Genomic DNA, 20,765 nt, shown 5'->3' with positions numbered 1-20,765 from the left:
TATCCTGATGATCGAGATTTATCACATCTTTGAGATTTATCATACTCTGGCCCTTTGAATTCAACTATTCGTCTCCTAAAACCTGCCCGGTTACTGTTTTAAGTCAATGGGAGAGGTCCAGGGATGAATTTGGAGATGTTTGCAGCCTTCCTGACATTTTGAATTTATAGGAGTTTAAAAAAACTCGAATGAATTCGAAATTCGACCCTTGATAAAGGTGCCTTCCAGTGCCTTGGCAAAGCCAATTATCACTATTGTCTATTTTGTAGCTGTGACAAGTAGCTGCTACTAGTATTCTGTGTGTCTTCACCCTAAAGAGTAATCAGAAGCAGTATTCCCTGCTAATGCTGTGATCTTCTACCTACTGTGTGTGTTCTTTTTATAGTAATCAGCAGCCTTTTTATTTCTTTGTAGCCAAAGAGCGCTCAGCAACATGAGAGAGTCCAGAAAGCCAGCACGGAGGGGATCCCTATTAAAGGGACGCAGCGCACCCGGATCCTGGAAGAACAGCTTATTAAGGAAGCCTTTATCCTTAGTGACTTGTATAATATTGGAGAGATAGCAGCTGTGGAACTTCTGCTTATAGGTAAAGTTTTTGCAGATTTTATGTTTTGTTTTGTGTTCTCTGTATTTTGAGGATATAGGAAGATCTGGTACAATCAGGGCGCCATCAGGGGGGACAGGGGGTACAAGTGTCCCAGGCCTGAAGGGGGGCCCGGCAGTACTGCACCTTGACAGCGCCAAAGCCGTGCGACCATTCCCGAAGTCCCGAACAGCCAAAGTCCTCCAAAACAGCCGAAATTGAAGTCCTAAAGCACCGAAAAGACCCAAAGCCACGAAAACAGCCGAAATTGAAGTCCTAAAGCACCGGAAAGACCCAAAGTCACGAAAACAGACAAAATTGAAGTCCTGAAGCCTCAAAAAGATCCGAAGTTACGGAAACAGCCGAAATTGAAGTCCTGAAGCGCTGAAAGACCCAAAATCACGGAAAGAGCCGAAATTGAATTCCTGCTGCGCCAAAAAGACCCAAAGTCACGTAAACAGCCGAAATTGAAGTCCTGAAGCGCAGAAAAGACCCGAAGTCACGGAAACTGCCGAAATTGATGTCCTGAAGCTCCGAAAAGACCCAAAGTCACGGAAACAGACGAAATTGTAGTCCTGAAGCACCAAAAAGGCTCAAAGTCACGGAAACAGCCGAAATTGAAGTCCTGAAGCACCAAAAAGGCTCAAAGTCACGGAAACAGACAAAATTGAAGTCCTGAAGCGGCGAAAAGACCCAATGTCACGAAAGGAGGTGAAGTTGAAGTCTTGAAGCCGCAAGTTCAATTCCTCTGAACACCAATTTGTGTTTTTTGGTTTTTTTTATTCAATCCCCTAGCCACCAATGTATTATTTTAAAACTCTATTGGCCCCTGCCACCAAAACATGTTGGTGTACGGGGCCCCTGTGATTTCTAATGGCGGCCCTGGGTAAAATGTTGCAGCTGGATTAACTGCAGTGGGTAAACCCATATAGTCCCTTCGTCCTACATGACCGGTACCTTCCTAGCTAGAGATGCGTCTACATAGATCTCTCTGGATGCAGCTGAGCATCACTTGAATCTCTATATTTGAGAGTCACCAGTTTCCTCTCAACAGTCTGAGAAAAAATATCATTGGTATAACAAATCTCCCTCCCTTTTTTCTTAAAATCTCATGCCTGAGTTTAAAGGAGAAGTAAACCCTAAAAATTAATGTGGCTAAAAAATGCCATATTTAATATAGTGAACTTATTGCACGAGGCTAAAGTTTGAGCTTGTCAATAGCAGCAATGATCCAGGACTTCAAACTTGTCACAGGGGGTCACCATCTTGGAAAGTGTCTGTGACACTCGCATGCTCAGTGGGCTCTGATTGGCTGTTGAGAAGCTAAGCTTAGGGCTCGTCACTAATTATCCAGCAGAAAATGAGCTTCCCTGGCTGTAATATAAGCTGATGCTACAGGTTTGCTGATTATTCAATTCTGATGCTAATTGCACTGGTTTCTGTGCTGCCATGTAGTAATTATGTGTATTAATTACTAATCAGCCTTATATTGTGACATTTCTATTCTATGTGTACTGTATATTGTGAGTGGCTCCCTAAGCTCAGTAAGTGACAGCAGCACAGAGCATGTGAATCAGTGAATCAGCAGAAAAGAAGATGGGTAACTACTGGGGCATCTTTGGAGACACAGATCTTTACTGCTAAAAGATTGTGGTTGCCTTGGGCTGGTACAGAAGCACAAAACATCATGTACAACATTTCTACCTACTTCACTGGTTACGCTTTAGTTCTCTTTTAAGATCCACTTTAGACAGATGTGATCCCATTAGAGAACAGTGCTTTTTAGTCCCCAGGAACATATGGGTCTTTCATTTTAGTCTCTGAACATGGGGTCTACTTTCCACAATGTCACCTGGTAGGGTAACTGGAGACTGTACAGTTGTTGTTAAAGGATAAGTAAACCTTTTAAATAAGTGAATGTAGAATTGATGAGAGGGCTATTTTAAGCACTTTTGTCCTTTACATTCATTATTTATTTTCTTTTTATTCCAAGATATTAAGGGATACATGTGCTGTTAATATGAATGAATTTTGTTCCAACAGCGCCACCTGCTGGTCAGTTTCTGACCAGTCTGACCAGCAAGTAGTCAAGGAAGTTGTCAGGAGAAAGAAAGAGGCAGATGTTCTTCTGCTTAGGAAAACAATTAGAAACCTTTCTCACATCTTTCCTAAGCAGAAGAACATCAGAGCAGCCTCTTTCTTTCTTATTTTATTCACTTATTTTAAAGGTTTACTTATCCTTTAAACTATTACTGCTGGCATACCCCAGACAGCTGAAGACTACACTTCTTCTAAAAGCAGCATGTAGGTCTGTGTAGTAGCTGCCATGGTGTATTGTCTGCTGTAGTACATGATGGTCACCAATGAAACAGCATCTCTAGTGTCTTGAATATCATAAAATATTGTGATCATTTTTAATTTCTGAATCTTCAGGATGCTCCAGTAAGTATAGGATATGTGAGCAGCTTATGAAGCCTTGTTTGTTTATCATAGTGTTTTTTCTGTTACAGGTGAGCAACAGCAGCCTACTTTCCATGGCCTGACCAGAGGCTTGGTAGCGATACTCTTATACTGGGACGGCAAGAGCTGCATGGCTGAATCCTTATTACATCTCATCCAGGCCAGAAAAGGCAAGACCTTCACCTTGGACCACAGGTACTGCCGCTAGGACAAATGTTGAGAGATTTGAGGGTTTATTGTTTATTTGAAATAGTATCTACTCGCATACAGTAGATTTAATCTCAATTTAGTCTCCTAAATGAATTAAACAAAAATTCCGTCAAAAGTACGCAAATTATTTCATGTTTGCAGATAATTATTCCTCCAATTCTTTTGTATGTCACTGGGCTGGTTAATATTGGCACTACGAACGTGTTTTTAACAGATTGAAATAATAACGATGAACTTAAGAAATTTAAAAGGAGGGTGATTTGCTTGTTCTAAGATCTATATCAACTGCTATTTCGCCAGTCCATGAAATTAATTCATTTAAAGGGGAAGGAAACCTAGTCGGCGCAAACCCCCCACCCCCCCTCCCGTTTGTTGCCCACCCTCCCTCCTCCCCCCTGGCCTACCCGTCCCGCTGGGCAAATGCCCCTAACTTGTTACTTACCCTTCTGCGCAGGTCCAGTCCAGGGAGTTCACAGACGACATCTTCTTCCACGCGATCTTCTTCAGGCTGTGAACGGCGTTTTGGCGCATGCGCAGTAGGAGCATTTCACCGGTACGGATCTACTGCGCATGCGGCAAAAGTCACGAAGCATGCGCAGTAGATTGTACCGGCGAAATGCTCCTACTGCGCATGCGCCAGTCAAAGCAGGAAGAAGATCGCGTGGAAGAAGATGTCGTCTGTGAACTCCCTGGACTGGACCTGCACAGAAGGGAAAGTAACAAGTAGGGGCATTTGCCCAGCGGGACGGGTAGGCCAGGGGGGGGGGGGTTTGCGCCGACTAGGTTTCTTTCCCCTTTAAAGGAGATGGAAAGCTACCAAAGCAGTTTATTGCCAATAGAGCAACCACAATTGTACAAGCTATTACACTATATTTATTCTGCAATATGCTTTGCCTTTACCGTACCTGAGTAAACAGCTCTAGAAGCTCTCTGTTTAGGATAGCAGCTGCCATATTAGCTTGATGTGACATCACTTCCTGCCTAAGTCACTCCCTGCTCACTCATAGCACTCTGATTACAGCAGGGAGGGGAGGAGGAGGGGGAAAGAGAAGCAAACTGAGCATGCTCAAGCCCTAGCCCTGGAAACAGGAAGTCTGATACAGAAGCCCATGAGTACACAATAGAAGGAAGGAAATGTGCTGTTTTTTTTTGACAGAGGACTCGCAACATTACTTTGAGGGTTTACTGGTGTATTTATATAGACCTTTCTGATAAACCTTACTTACTTTGAGCCTTTCCTTCTCCTTTAATCATATTGATTCATTACAGAATAACATGAAATGTAGAATTGTATGTAAATAATTAATGCATTTTGTGTACTTTTGATGGAATTTTTGTTTAATTTAGGAGACTTTATCTTATAAAATTGAATGAAATTAAGATTAAATCGACTGTGTGCGAGTTTGAGATACTTTTTTAAATCTCACGCACAAAGTAGACTCTTCCTGAAGCAGTAGAGTGCTCACCCATTTATAACTAAATTATCAAGATTTCAGCTTATTTGCCGTTACAGCAAAATAAATTCCCTTTTCTGTAAATGTAGTTACTGGAATACCAATGACTTAGCAGGTCTCTGTTTTTAAGGCAATTAGCTCTGATTCATACAAACTGATGAATCAGCCAGTGAAGTAATTCGCTGATACCGACATCATGTCAAGACATTAACCCATTCAATGAAAATATGTTTTATGTTCCAGTGAATGTAAGACTGGAAATTTGGTTGGCAATGTTATTAGTCCTTTAAAAGCTGTAACGTATCCTTGCTGCTTTTCTACGGATAACATGCATCTGACCCATTTAACTTTTTATGTCTGTTTTTGCTTCCCGCAGCCCCGAGGTTGTGTCCATGGTAACTCGTTTCACCGATGATCTGATGGAACAAGGCTTGACTAATAAAATCCTTACTTTGATCTCTCAAATTGACGTGAACAATGAGTTTGACAAGTTGAAAAAGGAACGAGGTCTGGGCAATAAGAAGCATCGCAAAGAGGCAAGTGGTTGGGGAGTGGGAGATCGTAACTATGTACTCTGAAAAAAAAGACATTTATTTTTGGCTATATTTGGGTGTAAGCACTGAGTTTAATATTCTGTAATATATTTGCTATTTCAGGTTTCTGATCTGATAAAAGAATGCCAGCAATCCCTAGCACACAGCCTGTATTCATGGAGCTGCCAGACTCCATTAAACAGAGAGGATACACTACTTTTGATTGGATACTTGGAAAAAGTAACCGTAGAAGGAGATGGCTCATTGGACAAAGTGAACTTGACACTACTGATGTCACTTCTCTATTGCCTGGATGTTGGCTTTTTGGAGCAAGGGACAGATGATCGAGAAGGTATAATTTCTTATTCCCAGTAAAAAAAAAAAAAAAATGTTAATTACAGAGATTACATTCCCATCAGTCCCTGCCCCAGTGGAATACAGACTAAGGGCAGGGGCACACGGGCAGATTCAGGGAAGGTTTAGTCGACTAATCGTCTCTTCTCAGGGTCTACAATCTCCCCGAACTGCCTTCCACCTGCTAAAATGAGAAAACGCCAGCGCAATGGCACTCGTGGTGCTTCGATTTCCGAAGTTGCCTCATGAGGAAACTTCGGGCAACTTCGGAAATTGAAGTGCAGAGAGTGCATTGCCGCAGGCGATTTTTCATCTTAGCAGGGGGAAGGCAGTTTCGGGGAGATTGTCACCCTGAAGAAGAGGCGATTAGTCGCCAGGCGACTAAATCTCCCCGAATCTGCACGTGTGCCCCTGCCCTAAGATCCCTATCACATTCACACACTCTAGGATCGGTCTTATCAGGAGCTAATTGATCTGTGTGAAAGGAAACCAGAGTATTTTGAGGAAGCCCATACCGACAAGGAGTTAGGACAGACTTTAACACTGTCAAGGCTGGGAGCAGTCACTCGTGTAAATAACAGCAGAGGTATGAGCATAACTGATTTGTATTTATCTCTGTAGAACTGATGAAGCAAGCAAGCATGTTCATGGACAGACAGTACATTGCTGCTATCCATAATCGTCTGCAGAACACTCAGCCATGGAAGTCACCCGGCATGCAGGCGACAGTCAGACTGGCTTGGGCCCTGGCTCTCCGAGGAATCTCTCAGTTTTCAGAAGTCTTAGGTAAGTGTGATTGAATTAGCACCTGGCCTATAAACCAACGCAACCAATCAGTAATTCACTATTTTTCTTTTGGCATTTGCCATGCCACGTTATAACTAGTGTAAAGGATTCACTGTGGTTTGTTACACCTAATGCATGCCATGTTTTTATATGACGTCGCAATTTATCTTGTCTCCATTACCCTTGTTGCATAGTTTGTGCTTGCTGCTTTTTTTTTTTTTTTTGATTTATTTTTTTCCCCCTTTTTTTCCTGGCAGAGTTTTCAGAAGCAGATGAGCCAATGGCAGAGATAGCTATTGGTGGCAATGTCTTTCTCTTCCTCACGGAGGCAGTGGTGGGATCTGAAAGCTTCTGCACAGACGAATTCTTTATTCGCCGGATTCACAAACTCGTCACTGATTTCCTGACTCTCATGCCCATGAAAGTAAGTCATGTTTGTGACTATATGTTGAGATCCGCTTTTCCCAACAAACCCTTTTGTCTCGCTCTTTTTTTATATGATCTTTCATGATTAAAGAGAAATGACAATTGTGTTAATAGATAAGGTCAGACTGGTAGAAGCAGACATAAAGCAAAGTAACCAAGAAGTAATGTTCTGACTGCTGTAGCATAGAAATAGAAAAACATTCAGGCAGTTGACTCTGAAGGCACACAGATGTATTCCCTGGCACTAAATAAATGCCCCATAATTACTCCTGCTACCAGTACTGGCAGTTCTTGGCCTAAAAATATGCAGAAGTTAGGTGGTAGGGGTGATTTAGGTACAACAGCATTGCCACCCACTGGAAGGGAGAAAAAGGAAAGACTGCTTACAAGTCGTCACTGTCGTGGACAATTAGGACCCAGGTAAAGAGGCAGCAAAGACACCAAAATGGCTAGATTCAGGTATGAACATTGGGAACACTGCAGTTCAAAGTAGGGGATCTAAAACAACTGGTGGGGTAAAATCATATGAGGAGTAGTAGGTTGTTTTTATTTGCATGTTGCATTTTATCATGTGAGGGGAACCTTTACTCTACCCTGTGTCTGGTATGGGCACAAGAGGAAAGAATTAAAGGACCAGGAAAGGCAAAAAAAAATAAAATCCCATTTTTACTTTCTTTAATGAAAAGAAACCTTTCTCCAATATACTTTAATTAAAAAAATGTGTACCGTTTTTATAAGAAACCTGACTGTATGCAGTGAAATTCTCCCTTCATTTACTGCTGTGGCTAGGAGTTTTCAGCAGGGAAACAATCATACATATGAACAGCAGGGGGAGCTCCCGCCTTATTTCCGAGCCATGCAGAATTCAAACAGCTTTGTTTATGACGATCCCTAAGCAGCCCAGACCACACTGAGCATGTGCAGAGTCTTAGTCTTGCAAAGATGTATAACAAAGTTACAAGATGAAAGCCCCCTGTGGCCAACTTTAAAAGCATAAATCATTTGTTTGATTAGTCTTTGTGGTGCAGTAAGTTCATGCTTATGTTTAGTATACAAAATACAGCATTTCTAGCCTTATTCTATTTTAGACTTTCCTTGTCCTTTAAACAACAAAGTGCCTCAATATATCTGTCCTGCCAGGTAAAGCAACTGAGAAATCGTGCAGAAGAGGATGCCCGACTGATCCAAATGAGCATGCAGATGGGGAATGAGCCTCCTGCTTCTCTACGTAGAGATCTGGAACATCTTCTGTTACTGGTAGGGTTTTGATTTGTTAACTGTTGTAAAGGGGGGCAATTGTGAGCACCAGTCACACCTGTTTCCCCAGTGGAACCAGCCTTGGTGGTCCAAAACCAATCCCAGAGAATCGTATATGGTTAATGTAGTATGCTCAGAATGGAAGGTAATGGAAAGTATTAGCCAGAGGGAAGAAGTATTTCATGTTGTCATGGCATGCCATGCCATGGTAAATCCCCTCTCTTTGCACCATGGCCTTATCAAATTTCTCTGTTGTATAAAGGGGGACATCGGTAACGTATGGGTGAATTAAGAGTCCCCTGTTCGACCCATAAGTTCCCTGTGTCCCCCTTTCGAAATGGATTTAAGAGTAACAAAAATCATATGATCCTGGCAGATTGGCGAGCTGTACCGCAAAGACCCATTCCACCTGGAACTGGCATTGGAATACTGGTGTCCCACAGAACCTCTCCAATCAACCTCTTTGATGGGATCCTTTCTTGGTGTGGCCCACCAAAGGCCACCTCAACGCCAGGTATGAACTTCATAACGGCAGGATATCTTTTTGGTCTATATTTATTTAAAGGGGTTGTTCACCTTCAAACACTTTTTTTTTTTTTAGTACAGTTGGTTTCAGATTTTTCACCAGAAATAGACTTTTTCCAATTACTTTTCTATTTGTGACCATTTTTTTCTAATATTGAAGTGTAAATTTTCATTTTTCACCTTCTAAAGCGGCTCTGGGGGGGTCGGCGACTCTTTAACAGTTTTAAATGTAGTTTACACATTTATTATTATTAAAGGCAGCTGTTATAATTGATACAATAGTTGCTAATATTCCACAGATACTGCTGAGAAATGTATCAATCGATTGTATCAACTAAATGTAGCAAATTGTAACAGTTCAGATGTCTCTAATTACAGAGCTGCCAGACTGAAACACTAGAGACAGGCACTTTAAACTTAAATATTGGGTAAACGGTAAAAAATAAAAGATGGAAAACAATTAAAAAAAGGCTGAACAACTGAAAAAGTGTTTGGAAGGTGAACAACTCCTTTAACGCTTCAAAATGATACATACAGGTTAACTGGCTCTTGATAAAACTGACCCTAGTTTGTGAATATGATATGGAAGTTAGATTGTAAGCTCCACTGGGGCAGGGACTGATGTGAATGCTTTCTAATTTGTCATATTAGGGTAGAATGCATGTTTAGCTTCAATGGCAGAGCTATACAACTCTCAGAAATAAAGCTAGCCTTGCTTTAGTCAGTGGTCATTAAAATGAACCTGTAATAGTGTTTATTGTGGAGTACATGCCAACAAACCTATTTGCGCTGTTGCAGGTTTTATTGTCCAAGTTCGTGAGACAGATGAGTGACCTATTGCCGGCCACGCTCTACTTACCTTACCTGAAGATGCTCAGGGGCCTTGCAAGTGGCCCTCAGTGTGCCCATTACTGTTTCAGTCTACTAAAAGCCAATGGGGGCAGCAGCGGTAAGTAAATCTTAAAGCAGCGTTGATTTTTGTGACTTGACTACAGTAGGTCTATATTCTTTATGTTATGGGGTTAAACAACCTCTTCAAGGAGCAAGGGCTTTTACTGATAAGGAACTTCCTCATGTTGGGGCAGCACCTTATCTAGCCTTGAACTTTGTTATCCCATTATGTTATCTTCAGTTTCCCTTTTATAAGTGAGGTAAAGGAAAAGTAATGTCAGAAGTGTTTTAAAGTAATAAGACTATAATGCAGTGTTGCCCTGCACTGGTAAAACTGCTGTGTTTGCTTCAGAGACACTACTATAGTTTATAGAAAGAAGCTGCTGTGTAGCCATGGGGGCAGCCATTCAAGCACAGGATACACAGTAGATAACAGATAAGTACTACTATAGTTTATATAAACAAGCTGCTGTGTAGCCATGGGGGCAGCCATTCAGGCACAGGATACACAATAGATAACAGATAAGTACTACTATAGTTTATATAAACAAGCTGCTGTGTAGTCATGGGGGCAGCCATTCAAGCACAGGATACACAGTAGATAACAGATAAGTACTACTATAGTTTATATAAACAAGCTGCTGTGTAGCCATGGGGGCAGCCATTCAAGCACAGGATACACAGTAGATAACAGATAAGTACTACTATAGTTTATATAAACAAGCTGTTGTGTAGCCATGGGGGCAGCCATTCAAGCACAGGATACACAGTAGATAACAGATAAGTACTACTATAGTTTATATAAACAAGCTGCTGTTTAGCCATGGGGGCAGCCATTCAAGCACAGGATACACAGTAGATAACAGATAAGTACTACTATAGTTTATATAAACAAGCTGCTGTATAGCCATGGGGGCAGCCATTCAAGCACAGGATACACAGTAGATAACAGATAAGTACTACTATAGTTTATATAAACAAGCTGCTGTGTAGCCATGGGGGCAGCCATTCAAGCACAGGATACACAGTAGATAACAGATAAGTACTACTAAAGTTTATATAAACAAGCTGCTGTGTAGCCATGGGGGCAGCCATTCAAGCACAGGATACACAGTAGATAACAGATAAGTACTACTATAGTTTATATAATCAAGCTGCTGTGTAGCCATGGGGGCAGCCATTTTTTTATTAATCTGTGTTCTCTGTTCTTGCATGGTAGACTGATGTCACATGGCCCTCTCTGGCAGCACATTATTGTGTTTTGTGGCTGAGAGACTGCTCGTGTTAACAGTGTTGGAGTTTTGGAAAGCGGTAGAAAACACATCCAGCGTGCTATAGGGCTAAGTGTTTACATCCTGGAGCTGGCATTTCACTACAGTTCCACTCTTAAACGAGAAATAAACCCTAAAAATGAACGTGGCTAAAAATGCCATATTTTATATAGTGAACTTATTGCACTGGTTTCTAAAGTTTGAGCTTGTCAATAGCAGCAATGATCCAGGACTTCAAACTTGTCACAGGGGGTCACCATCTTGGAAAGTGTCTGTGACACTCACATGCTCAGTGGGCTCTGATTGGCTGTTGAGAAGCTAAGCTTAGGGCTCGTCACTAATTATCCAGCAGAAAATGAGCTTCCCTGGCTGTAATATAAGCTGATGCTACAGGTTTGCTGATTATTCAATTCTGATGCTAATTGCACTGGTTTCTGTGCTGCCATGTAGTAATTGTGTATTAATTACTAATCAGCCTTATATTGTGACATTTCTATTCTATGTGTACTGTATATTGTGAGTGGCTCCCTAAGCTCAGTAAGTGACAGCAGCACAGAGCATGTGCAGTGAATCAGCAGAAAAGAAGAGGAGCTACTGGGGCATCTTTGGAGACACAGATCTTTACTGCTAAAGGGCTGTGGTTGCCTTGGGCTGGTAAAGAAGCACAAAACATCATGTACAATATTTCTACCTACTTCTATAGTTTAGGCTTTAGTTCTCCTTTAAGAGCTAATGCTGTACTGTTCTTTGGCCTGCCTTGTTCAGTCCCAGCCTACCAGCCCTTCTTCCCTTTCTGTGATTCTCAGGGTCCACCTCAGTGAAACAGTCGAAAGGGGGACATATAGTCTATTACCAGTATTTGCCTATATGACCAATTGGCCATTACTTTGCCTCAGAGGGGAAATATCCTTCTTGACTCCAAAATGGCAATGGGACCGGTCCCTGGATCAACTTGTACTATGAGCTCTCTCCCATATCCCTGTATTCCCTCACTTGCTAAACACCATCCAACCCCTTCTTATACCTATCTAATGTATCAGCCTGTGCCCCTGATTCACTTCCCAGCTCTCCCTGTAACACCCCTTTCCCTCCTCTAATCTCATTGGCTCCCTCCTGTCTGCTGGGAGGAGCTACTGTGAATAAAGCACCCGACCCTTCCTTGTACCTATCTAATGTATCAGCCTGTACCCCTGATTCACTTCCCAGCTCTCCCTGTAACACCCCTTTCCCTCCTCTAATCTCATTGGCTCCCTCCTATCTGCTGGGAGGAGCTACTGGTGAATAAAGCATCCGACCCTTCCTTATACCTATCTAATGTATCAGCCTGTACCACTGATTCAGGGAGACAATTCCACATCTTCACAGCTCTCACTGTAACAAACCCCTTCCCAATATTTAGCCGGAACCTCTTTTCTTCTAATCGGAATGGGTGACCTCGCGTGAGTTGGAAAGACCTACTGGTAAATAAAGCATTAGAGAGATTATTATATGGATTGCATTAGTACCTGTAGGTGACAAGGGCTGCTGAACACACACTGATTCATACAGCAACTCTCTTTGCTGAGCTTGCATACATAAAATTGTGTTTAGATTTTGTTGCCTTTGTAATTATAATTTGCATATTCGCCAAGTTAAGCAGTCTGCAATCTATTATTTTGTGGGAAATGTAAAGATCCTGTTTCCATGATTTCAGCAGAGAACTTGCAAGCTGCAGGGGGCAGCCCAGTGTCCTGGGACCACTTCTTCCACTCTCTGATGCTCTACCACGAGCACTTGCGGAGGGATCTACCTAACACTGACAATATCCACCAGCGTCACCCTCCTCTCCGTGGTATCACCCAGCGAGAGCTTGATGGCCTCATTGCCTGCTTGCAGCTCACCTGCACCATCATCGATTGGGTAAATAACCCTTTGCTGCAAATATTGCTCAGTTCCAAGCACTGACTGCAACTTGTCTGTAATATGCATCTAGCAGTGATGCTCTGCTGATTGGTGGTGCCCTTTGTGCTTTAAAGGAGAAGGAAAGCTACCGAAGCTATTGCCAATAGATTAGCCACAATAGTGCAAGCTATAACACTATATTAATTCTGCAGAATGCTTTACCATACCCGAGTAACCAGCTCTAGAAATTCTCTCTGTTTATTTAGGATAATAGCTGCCATATTAGCTTGGTGTGACATCACTTCCTGCTCACTTATAGCTCTGGGCTCAGATTACAGCAGGGAGAGAGGAGCAAACTGAGCATGCCCAAGCCTTGGAGATTTAAGATGAAAACATATAGCTCTGGGCTCAGATTACAGCAGGGAGAGAGGAGCAAACTGACCATGCTCAAGCCCAAACCTTGGAGATTTAAGATGAAAACATATAGCTCTGAGCTCAGATTACAGCAGGGAGAGAGGAGCAAACTGAGCATGCTCAAGCCCAAACCTTGGAGATTTAAGATGAAAACATATAGCTCTGGGCTCAGATTACAACAGTGAGAGAGGAGCAAACTGAGCATGCCCAAGCCTTGGAGATTTAAGATGAAAACATATAGCTCTGGGCTCAGATTACAGCAGTGAGAGAGGAGCAAACTGAGCATGCTCAAGCCCAAACATTGGAGATTTAAAATGAAAACATATAGCTCTGGGCTCAGATTACAGCAGGGAGAGAGGAGCAAACTGAGCATGCTCAAACCCAAGCCTTGGAGATTTAAGATGAAAACATATAGCTCTGGGCTCAGATTACAGCAGGGAGAGAGGAGCAAACTGAGCATGCTCAAGCCCAAGCCTTGGAGATTTAAGATGAAAACATATAGCTCTGGGCTCAGATTACAGCAGGGAGAGAGGAGCAAACTGAGCATGCTCAAGCCCAAGCCTTGGAGATTTAAGTGAAAACAGGAAGTCTGATACAGAAACGTGTACACAATAGAAGGAAAGAAATGTGTTTCTTTTGACAGAGGACTCTACTGGTATATTTTTATAGACCTTTCTGATAAAGCTTCCTTAATTTTAACCTTTCCTTCTCCTTTAAAGGGTCTGAGTTTGCCCTGGCAACTCTAGTCATAAAGTTCAGTTTGAGTTGCTATTCATTTCGTATGCTGTGGGCTTTCATAGTGACTTCTTGTTTGCCGGCAGAGTGAAAGTGCCCGTCTGGCTCTGTGTGAGCATGCCCAGTGGATGCCGGTGGTCGTTATTCTTGGCCTCTTGCAGTGCAGCATCCCACCTCTCCTTAAGGCTGAGCTCCTGAAGACACTGGCTGCCTTTGGCAAATCCCCAGAGATTGCAGCATCCCTATGGCAATCCCTTGAATATACACAGGTATGTATGCAACAGCTCATCGCACTCTGTTATACTCAGCGCCGGATTTCAATGAGGGGCGCCCCTAGGCCGCGCGGTCCTAGCGCCCACCTCACCTCCCCTTCCCAGCGCGCCGGTGAAAAAACGCCGGCGCAGCTGCTGTAATTGAAAAATGCGGCTGGGCGGCATGCCGCCCTAGGCCCAGGCCTATGCGGCCTTGCCGCAAATCCGGGCCTGGTTATACTCTAACCAAGGCAAGTGTTGTATTGCACACCCTTAGTAAATCTGGTTCTATTTCTTCTGTCTGTGAAACTATCAAGACTTTGTCCGAATATATTACAAAGCCCTAAAATGTACTGATTTTGTGTTTCTTCTTACTTTAACAGATTCTGCAGACAGTAAGAGCCCCAGGTCTACGGCAAGGAGTAGGAATCGAGGTAATTTTTGTGTGATTTTTGTGCATTACTGCACTGTTCTGCACACACAGTTATATTTGTTACAGATACATTTGTGCACATTTGTGATCATTCAAAATTGCCTTTGGCTTCAACCAGGTGGAGCTGAATGAGATTGAGTCTCGTTGTGAAGAGTACCCCCTGACTAGAGCTTTCTGCCAGCTCATTAGTACTTTAGTTGAAAGCTCCTTCCCCACCAATCTGGGAGCAGGTCTGAGAGCACCAGGCTTTGAGCCGTACCTCCAGTTTCTTCGAGACACCGTGTTCCTTAGGTACCGCACTAGAGCCTACAGGAGAGCAGCAGAAAAGGTAATGATTTTTATGTTTACTGGCATTCTGGGTTGTGGGCAAACTTTTCCTCTGCTGTGTCTGTATATGTCTGCAGCTATGTAGGGCTCTGGACACCTCCTCCTGATGGCAGGAATAGGAAAGGATCCAGCCCCCCATAATTCTGCTGTAAATTCAAATTGTGAATCTAGGAAAGCGCTGACCTTTAAATAAGACTTTAAACAACCGTGCACGTGTTGTATTATTGAAAACTTGTCTATTAATACTTCCCTTGCAGTGGGAGGTAGCAGAGGCTGTGTTGGATGTCTTTTATAAGCTTTTGAAGGACTATGAACCTCAGCCTGAAGACTTTGTGGACCAGTATGTAGAGCTGCAAGGTATATTTTACCTTTTTTTGTCAGAATTTACAATAAAAAGTCAGTTCATGACTATGAGATATGACCATGATTTTTACCATTCGGGTTATGTTTTAGGAGAAGAAAGGGTTGCTTTCAAACCCCCGGGGTTCAGCCTCATGCATCATCTGCTCAATGAGTCTCCTATGTTGGAGCTTTGCCTCAGCCTCATGGAAGAAGGGGTCACCCAGCTGGACACATATGCCCCTTTTCCAGGTAATTGTCCAAATTTTACATTGAATGGAAATTAAAAGACAGAACATTGAATTTGTCTTTAGACAAAACATAAAGACACAGCCTAGTGTGGGATTGGTTACACTCTCTCTTCATTTACGTGTGTTTATATTCTCTCTTTCCCAGGCAAGAAACACCTAGAGAAGGCAGTGGCTTATTGTTTCATGCTTCTGAATCTGACTCTACAGAAGGAGAATCGCTTCATGGATTTGTTAAGGGAAAGTCACCTGTCGATGATCGTGACCCCTCTGGAGCAGCTCTTGCAGGGAATTAACCCACGATCCAAGAAAGCTGATAATGTAGTGAATATTGCTCGGTGAGTGGGGCTGAATTCCAGTACTGTGGAAGATCAGATGTTTTATCATTAAAGCTTTCTTTATCTTCTCCTACAGTCTACTGACTTTTCCATCCTGTTTCCATTTCCAAAATTTTTCAGCTACCATTTACATGTACACATAAGGCTTTACAGTGTTGTTCTCTGTATCCTTCAGATATCTCTGCCATGGAAACAGCAATGCTGAGCTTGCCTTTGAAAGTGCAAAGATCTTGTGCAGCATCTCCTGTAACTCTAAGATCCAAGAAAAGATTGTTGGAGACTTTACCCAAGATCAGGTAGATAAACTATGGGGCATATTTCTTAATCTCAGAGACAAACATCACCAGTGAAGTTGTCCAAAGCAACCAATCCACAATTAGATTTGACTAGTTACCTACAAGTTAAGGTGGCCATACATGGGAAGATATAAGCTGCCAATTTAGGTCCTTTACACCAATTCACTAGCTTATCTGCCCATGTATGGAGACCTCCAATAGGCCTCCTCGAATGATATCTGGCCAAAGATCGGTCGGGCAGCTTGTTTGGCTACCCTCGGGAGCTTAGGGAGTGGAGGAGGTCTAATGGGAGAGGAATGTTAGTTGGGGGATAGAAGGAGCATGACAAGTCTGATGGGTTGGAGAGGAGTGTGGTATCTGAACTGGGGCTTGAGGGAGTGCGACAAGTTTTCTGGGGAAGGTGATGAGAAATTGTGTTAGTGAAGAGGAGATGTGGGAGATTGGGCTGGGCTAGAGATGGTGAGAGAATGGGCTGCCAAACATATTTTGTACCTAAAACACTGTGTCTCCTTTGTCACTGCAGAATGTGAGCCAGAAGCTGATGGTTGGTTTTGTTTCGTGCTTGGACAGTGAGGAAGCAGAAGAGTTACTGGATTCAGAGAAAGGTTAATATTTCCCCCAGTACATAACATGAATATAATATATATTAGCCAATGCACACCATCTGAAAGTGGAAACGTAAAAGAGGAACATTATAACAACAAATTCATGTTCCAATTAGAAACTTTGCTCAAATCTTTCCTAAGCAGAAGAACATCAGAGCAGCCTCTTTCTTTCTACTGACAACTTCCTTGACTACTTGGTGGTCAGACTGGTCAGAAACTGACCAGCAGGTGGCGCTGTTGGAACAAAATTCATTCATATTAACAGCACATGTATCCCATAATATCTTGGAATAAAAAGAAAATAAATAATGAATGTAAATGACAAAAGTACTTAGAATAACACCCTCATCAATTCTACGTTCACTTATATTAATGGTCTACTTATTATTTAAGACGTGATGTTTGGAATTTAATTAGCCGTTTCCTTTGAACTACAGAGGCGGAGGATCAAGTGAAGCAGACCAACATTAGGTACATGACAAAAATTCACATCCTCAATCTTCTAATCACCTCCCTGGAAATGAAAGCTCCCAATCTTGCGATGTTCCTTCTTGGCTATGAACTGAAGAAGCCAGTCAGTACAACCAACCTGCAGGACTCAGGTATTCACTTACTGTACACGTGTATCTATTTGGCGATTGCTTTTATTGACTTTGTTCCAGGGACGAATAACAAAGCAATACTTGTTTAGATGCTTTAGTTGTAAAGTATTAAACATGATGCTTTTTCCTGAAATTGATTCCAGTGTGGTTACTATTGAGCAATGGTATTTCGAAAAGAGAACACTTTTTAAACAAGAACTTTTTTTTGTTCAGGTGTCCTGGGCTGCCCGCGCACCTGCCTGCACTCTATTCTAGATATCTTGCGAAAGGGGACTGATGTGCGGGCTGGACCTGTAGCGGTGTGGGACACTCCTCATCTTGCTGAACTGTGTTACCAGGTATGGGGCCAGGTGCTGCAGGGATTTCTCATTTATGAAAAAGTTTGATATCATTCATTAGTCTGAAGCAAGCAGGAAAAATAGCTGAATTAATAACCGATTCACGTAAAAGGAATATAGAGTACACTGACATCTAGTCTGATTTCTCTTACTGTTCATATTCATGTTCATATTTCCATAACTCATAGGAAGGCGTTTTCTTTAAGGCTGCCTATTGCCTGAGCAGTGAACTACTACAGCATAGGCATTCCCCTGTGCTAAGCACAATTCAGCAGGAACAGTCCCTAAGTTTGCTCATAGTCTGTACAGAGAAATATTATAAAACTATTGCAGCATAGGTATTCCCTGTACTAAGCACAATTCAGCAGGAACAGCCTCCTAAACTTGCTCATAGTCTGTTCAGAGAAATACCATAAAACTATTGCAGCATAGGTATTCCCCTGTACTAAGCACAATTCAGCAGGAACAGTCCCTAAGTTTGCTCATAGTCTGTACAGAGAGAGCCCATAAAACTATGGCAGCATAGGTATTCCCTGTACTAAGCACAATTCAGCAGGAACAGCCCCTAAGTTTGCTCATAGTCTGTACAGAGATATCCCATAAAACTATGGCAGCATAGGTATTCCCTGTACTAAGCACAATTCAGCAGGAACAGCCCCTAAGTTTGCTCATAGTCTGTACAGAGAAATCCCATAACATTTTGGCTGTATAGGTATTCCCCTGTACTAAGCACAATTCAGCAGGAACAGTCCATTAAGTTTGCTCATAGCCTGAACAGAGAGATCCCATAAAGAATTATGTTCTTGTTTATGCCGTACAAATCTTTTATCTGGATTGTCAGGTGATCTACCAGCTGTGTGCTTGTGCCGATACCTCCGGCCCTACAATGAGGTACCTACGAACCAGCCAGGATTTCCTCTTCAGCCAGCTTCAGCACCTGCCCTTCTCTGTGGAAGGTAAATATACATATGCAAAGTGTTTATATCCTTCCTCCACAACTCACATTCCCAACAAACAACCCGCTAAAGATTTCTAACGGCAAGCTGTTTCTGTTTATATTTATAATAATAGAATATCTGTGTTAATATATCAATGTCCTTGTGCCCACAGAGTCCGAAATCTCTGCCATGAATCAGATGTCATGGCTGATGAAGACGGCCACCATAGAACTGCGCATCACATCACTAAACCGTCAGCGTTCCCACACACAGAGGCTTCTTCACCTGCTTCTGGATGACATGCCGACCAGACCGTATTCAGGTGCATTTTCCACTTGGATCAAGTTTGTTAGTGAGACCTGGGGCTTGTGACGGTGGGGCAGGGAAAGCTTAATATATTTATTTTCTCTGTTCCTGCAGCTGATGGTGAAGGAGGAATGGAGGACGAAAGCCGCAGCCTCAGTGGGTTTCTGCACTTTGACACAACCTCTAAAGGTAACATACAAAAATGCATCTTTGTTGTTATGAATATGTTGGAATTATCCCGGAAATTTAAATTCTGTATAAACTTCAGCACACTGAAATAAGAAACGTTCTAAGTACAATCAATTAAATAATCAAGTTTATGTTCACTACTCTCTCAGCTTTTATTAGAAGAAAAGTTAACTCTTACAATAATAAATGAATGTATAGAGGATAAAAGGTCAGCACTCACCCTTCATAAACGGTCTTTTTGGTGCACGTCCCAGGCTGCCACCTACAGCCGAATTTACAGGAACAATTTGCATAAATAGACAGCACCCAGCAGGAATTTCTTAAAAAGCCTTTATTGTAAGGGCTTTATTCAGACAAAGTACAGCTTGTGACCTGTGCAATTAATTCAAAGTTGATTAATTTAATTTGATTAATCAACTTTGAATTAATTGCACAGGTCACTTTATATTAATGAATTATAATAGTAAACCTTTTATTGGTTAAATTGGTTATAAATATTGAGAGTGAATCTAATGAATTTCTTTGAATGAACTTGAATCCTCATAAGATAAACGGCACCTCCAATCACAAGTGATTGAATAGGGAGTAACGAACTCCTAATCTATTGGTTATCGACCGTGTGGGTTAAACTGGAATTAAATAACAAATGATACCAATTGTAAAGGTTTTTCTTTATTAGAATTACTGGTTAAAGGTGTTTGAAGGTGAATACTGCATATATGACTTGTCATAATTTGCAGAACAGAGTCAGATTCACTAGATTTTAACAACAAGCAACTTTGTAACATTCTTATCTGGTGTTATCAGTTCATTTTTAAGATTACCAACATAGTTTCGGTTTGGATTATTGTAACAATTAAGGATTCCCTTGTTAAATTATACAACAAACCGAAACTATATGTGGAGAGAAGTGGGTGAACTACAGAGGTGTAGTGTTTGACACTACTCTCTCAGCATCGGTTTCTCTTCATTCTGTCTTCATTCAGGAGTTGGGTGTCAAATGGATTATCCAATATATCTTATAGGGGGGCTCCTTTTGCCTAGAAGATGAATTAGAGCTCACTCTATTAAACTCACCAGACATCATGTCTCTCTACATGCAGAATTTGTGCAAAAGGCAGTTATTTTTTTAGTACTGGAATCAGTTACTTGAGTGAGCTCTCATTAATCTGCTAGGAAAGGAAGCCCCCTATAAGATATATTGGATCTAACTGTCAGTGAATATCTGACACCCAACTGCTGCATGAAGAGAGAATGAAGAGAAACAGATTCTGAGAGAGGAATAGTGAAGATAAACATGACTATTTCAGAAACAATGCAGAATTTTTAATCGATTGTATTTCGAAAGTTTCTTATTTCAGTGTGATAAAGCTTATATAAAATTTTCATTTACGTGATAGTTCCCCTTTAACCCTTGAGCAGCTTCACATTCAGTTGTCAGGACCATGTGCATATTGAAGGTTATACAGTAAAGTTGCTCTTATTGAAATCCATTGCATAAGGTTTTCTTCTATCCATGTCACCCAACAGTTCGCAGAAAAATCCTCCGCATCCTGGACTCTATACAGTTCAGCAATGAGATCCCGGAGCCCCTGCAGCTGGATTTTTTCGATCGCAGTCAGATAGAGCAAGTTATTGCTAACTGTGAGCACAAGAATCGCAGAGGGCAGACCGTCTGCAACGTCAAGGTGAGGCTCTAATCGCTTCCTACCGGTGAGGCATAAACCTTCCTATCTGTCATCAAACCTGTAACCTTAATGTGATTTGTGTTTGCA

General features: G+C 41.9%; 1 protein-coding gene across 2 annotated transcripts in view; it reads left to right on the top strand.

Moving 5' to 3' along the window:
• nup205.S (nucleoporin 205kDa S homeolog) overlaps positions 1 to 20,765 on the top strand; it is a 42,278-nt gene that overhangs the window by 7,314 nt on the left and 14,199 nt on the right. Inside the window, exons 3-26 of one of the 2 annotated variants that reach the window (XM_041587666.1) lie at positions 415 to 586; positions 3,094 to 3,238; positions 5,084 to 5,243; positions 5,364 to 5,592; positions 6,216 to 6,380; positions 6,638 to 6,804; positions 7,947 to 8,063; positions 8,440 to 8,577; positions 9,387 to 9,537; positions 12,447 to 12,649; positions 13,867 to 14,049; positions 14,415 to 14,465; positions 14,583 to 14,792; positions 15,049 to 15,148; positions 15,245 to 15,382; positions 15,527 to 15,716; positions 15,892 to 16,012; positions 16,536 to 16,617; positions 17,055 to 17,219; positions 17,433 to 17,557; positions 18,399 to 18,513; positions 18,668 to 18,817; positions 18,916 to 18,990; positions 20,521 to 20,678. In XM_041587666.1, the coding sequence (XP_041443600.1) occupies positions 415 to 586; positions 3,094 to 3,238; positions 5,084 to 5,243; positions 5,364 to 5,592; positions 6,216 to 6,380; positions 6,638 to 6,804; positions 7,947 to 8,063; positions 8,440 to 8,577; positions 9,387 to 9,537; positions 12,447 to 12,649; positions 13,867 to 14,049; positions 14,415 to 14,465; positions 14,583 to 14,792; positions 15,049 to 15,148; positions 15,245 to 15,382; positions 15,527 to 15,716; positions 15,892 to 16,012; positions 16,536 to 16,617; positions 17,055 to 17,219; positions 17,433 to 17,557; positions 18,399 to 18,513; positions 18,668 to 18,817; positions 18,916 to 18,990; positions 20,521 to 20,678 (3,510 nt within the window). 2 annotated transcript variants of the gene reach the window in all.

This window comes from Xenopus laevis, chromosome 3S (genome assembly GCF_017654675.1).
Source record: "Xenopus laevis strain J_2021 chromosome 3S, Xenopus_laevis_v10.1, whole genome shotgun sequence".
NCBI lineage: Eukaryota > Metazoa > Chordata > Amphibia > Anura > Pipidae > Xenopus > Xenopus laevis.
Note: the sequence above shows the minus strand (reverse complement) of the source record. Positions and strands in the feature narration are given on the sequence as shown.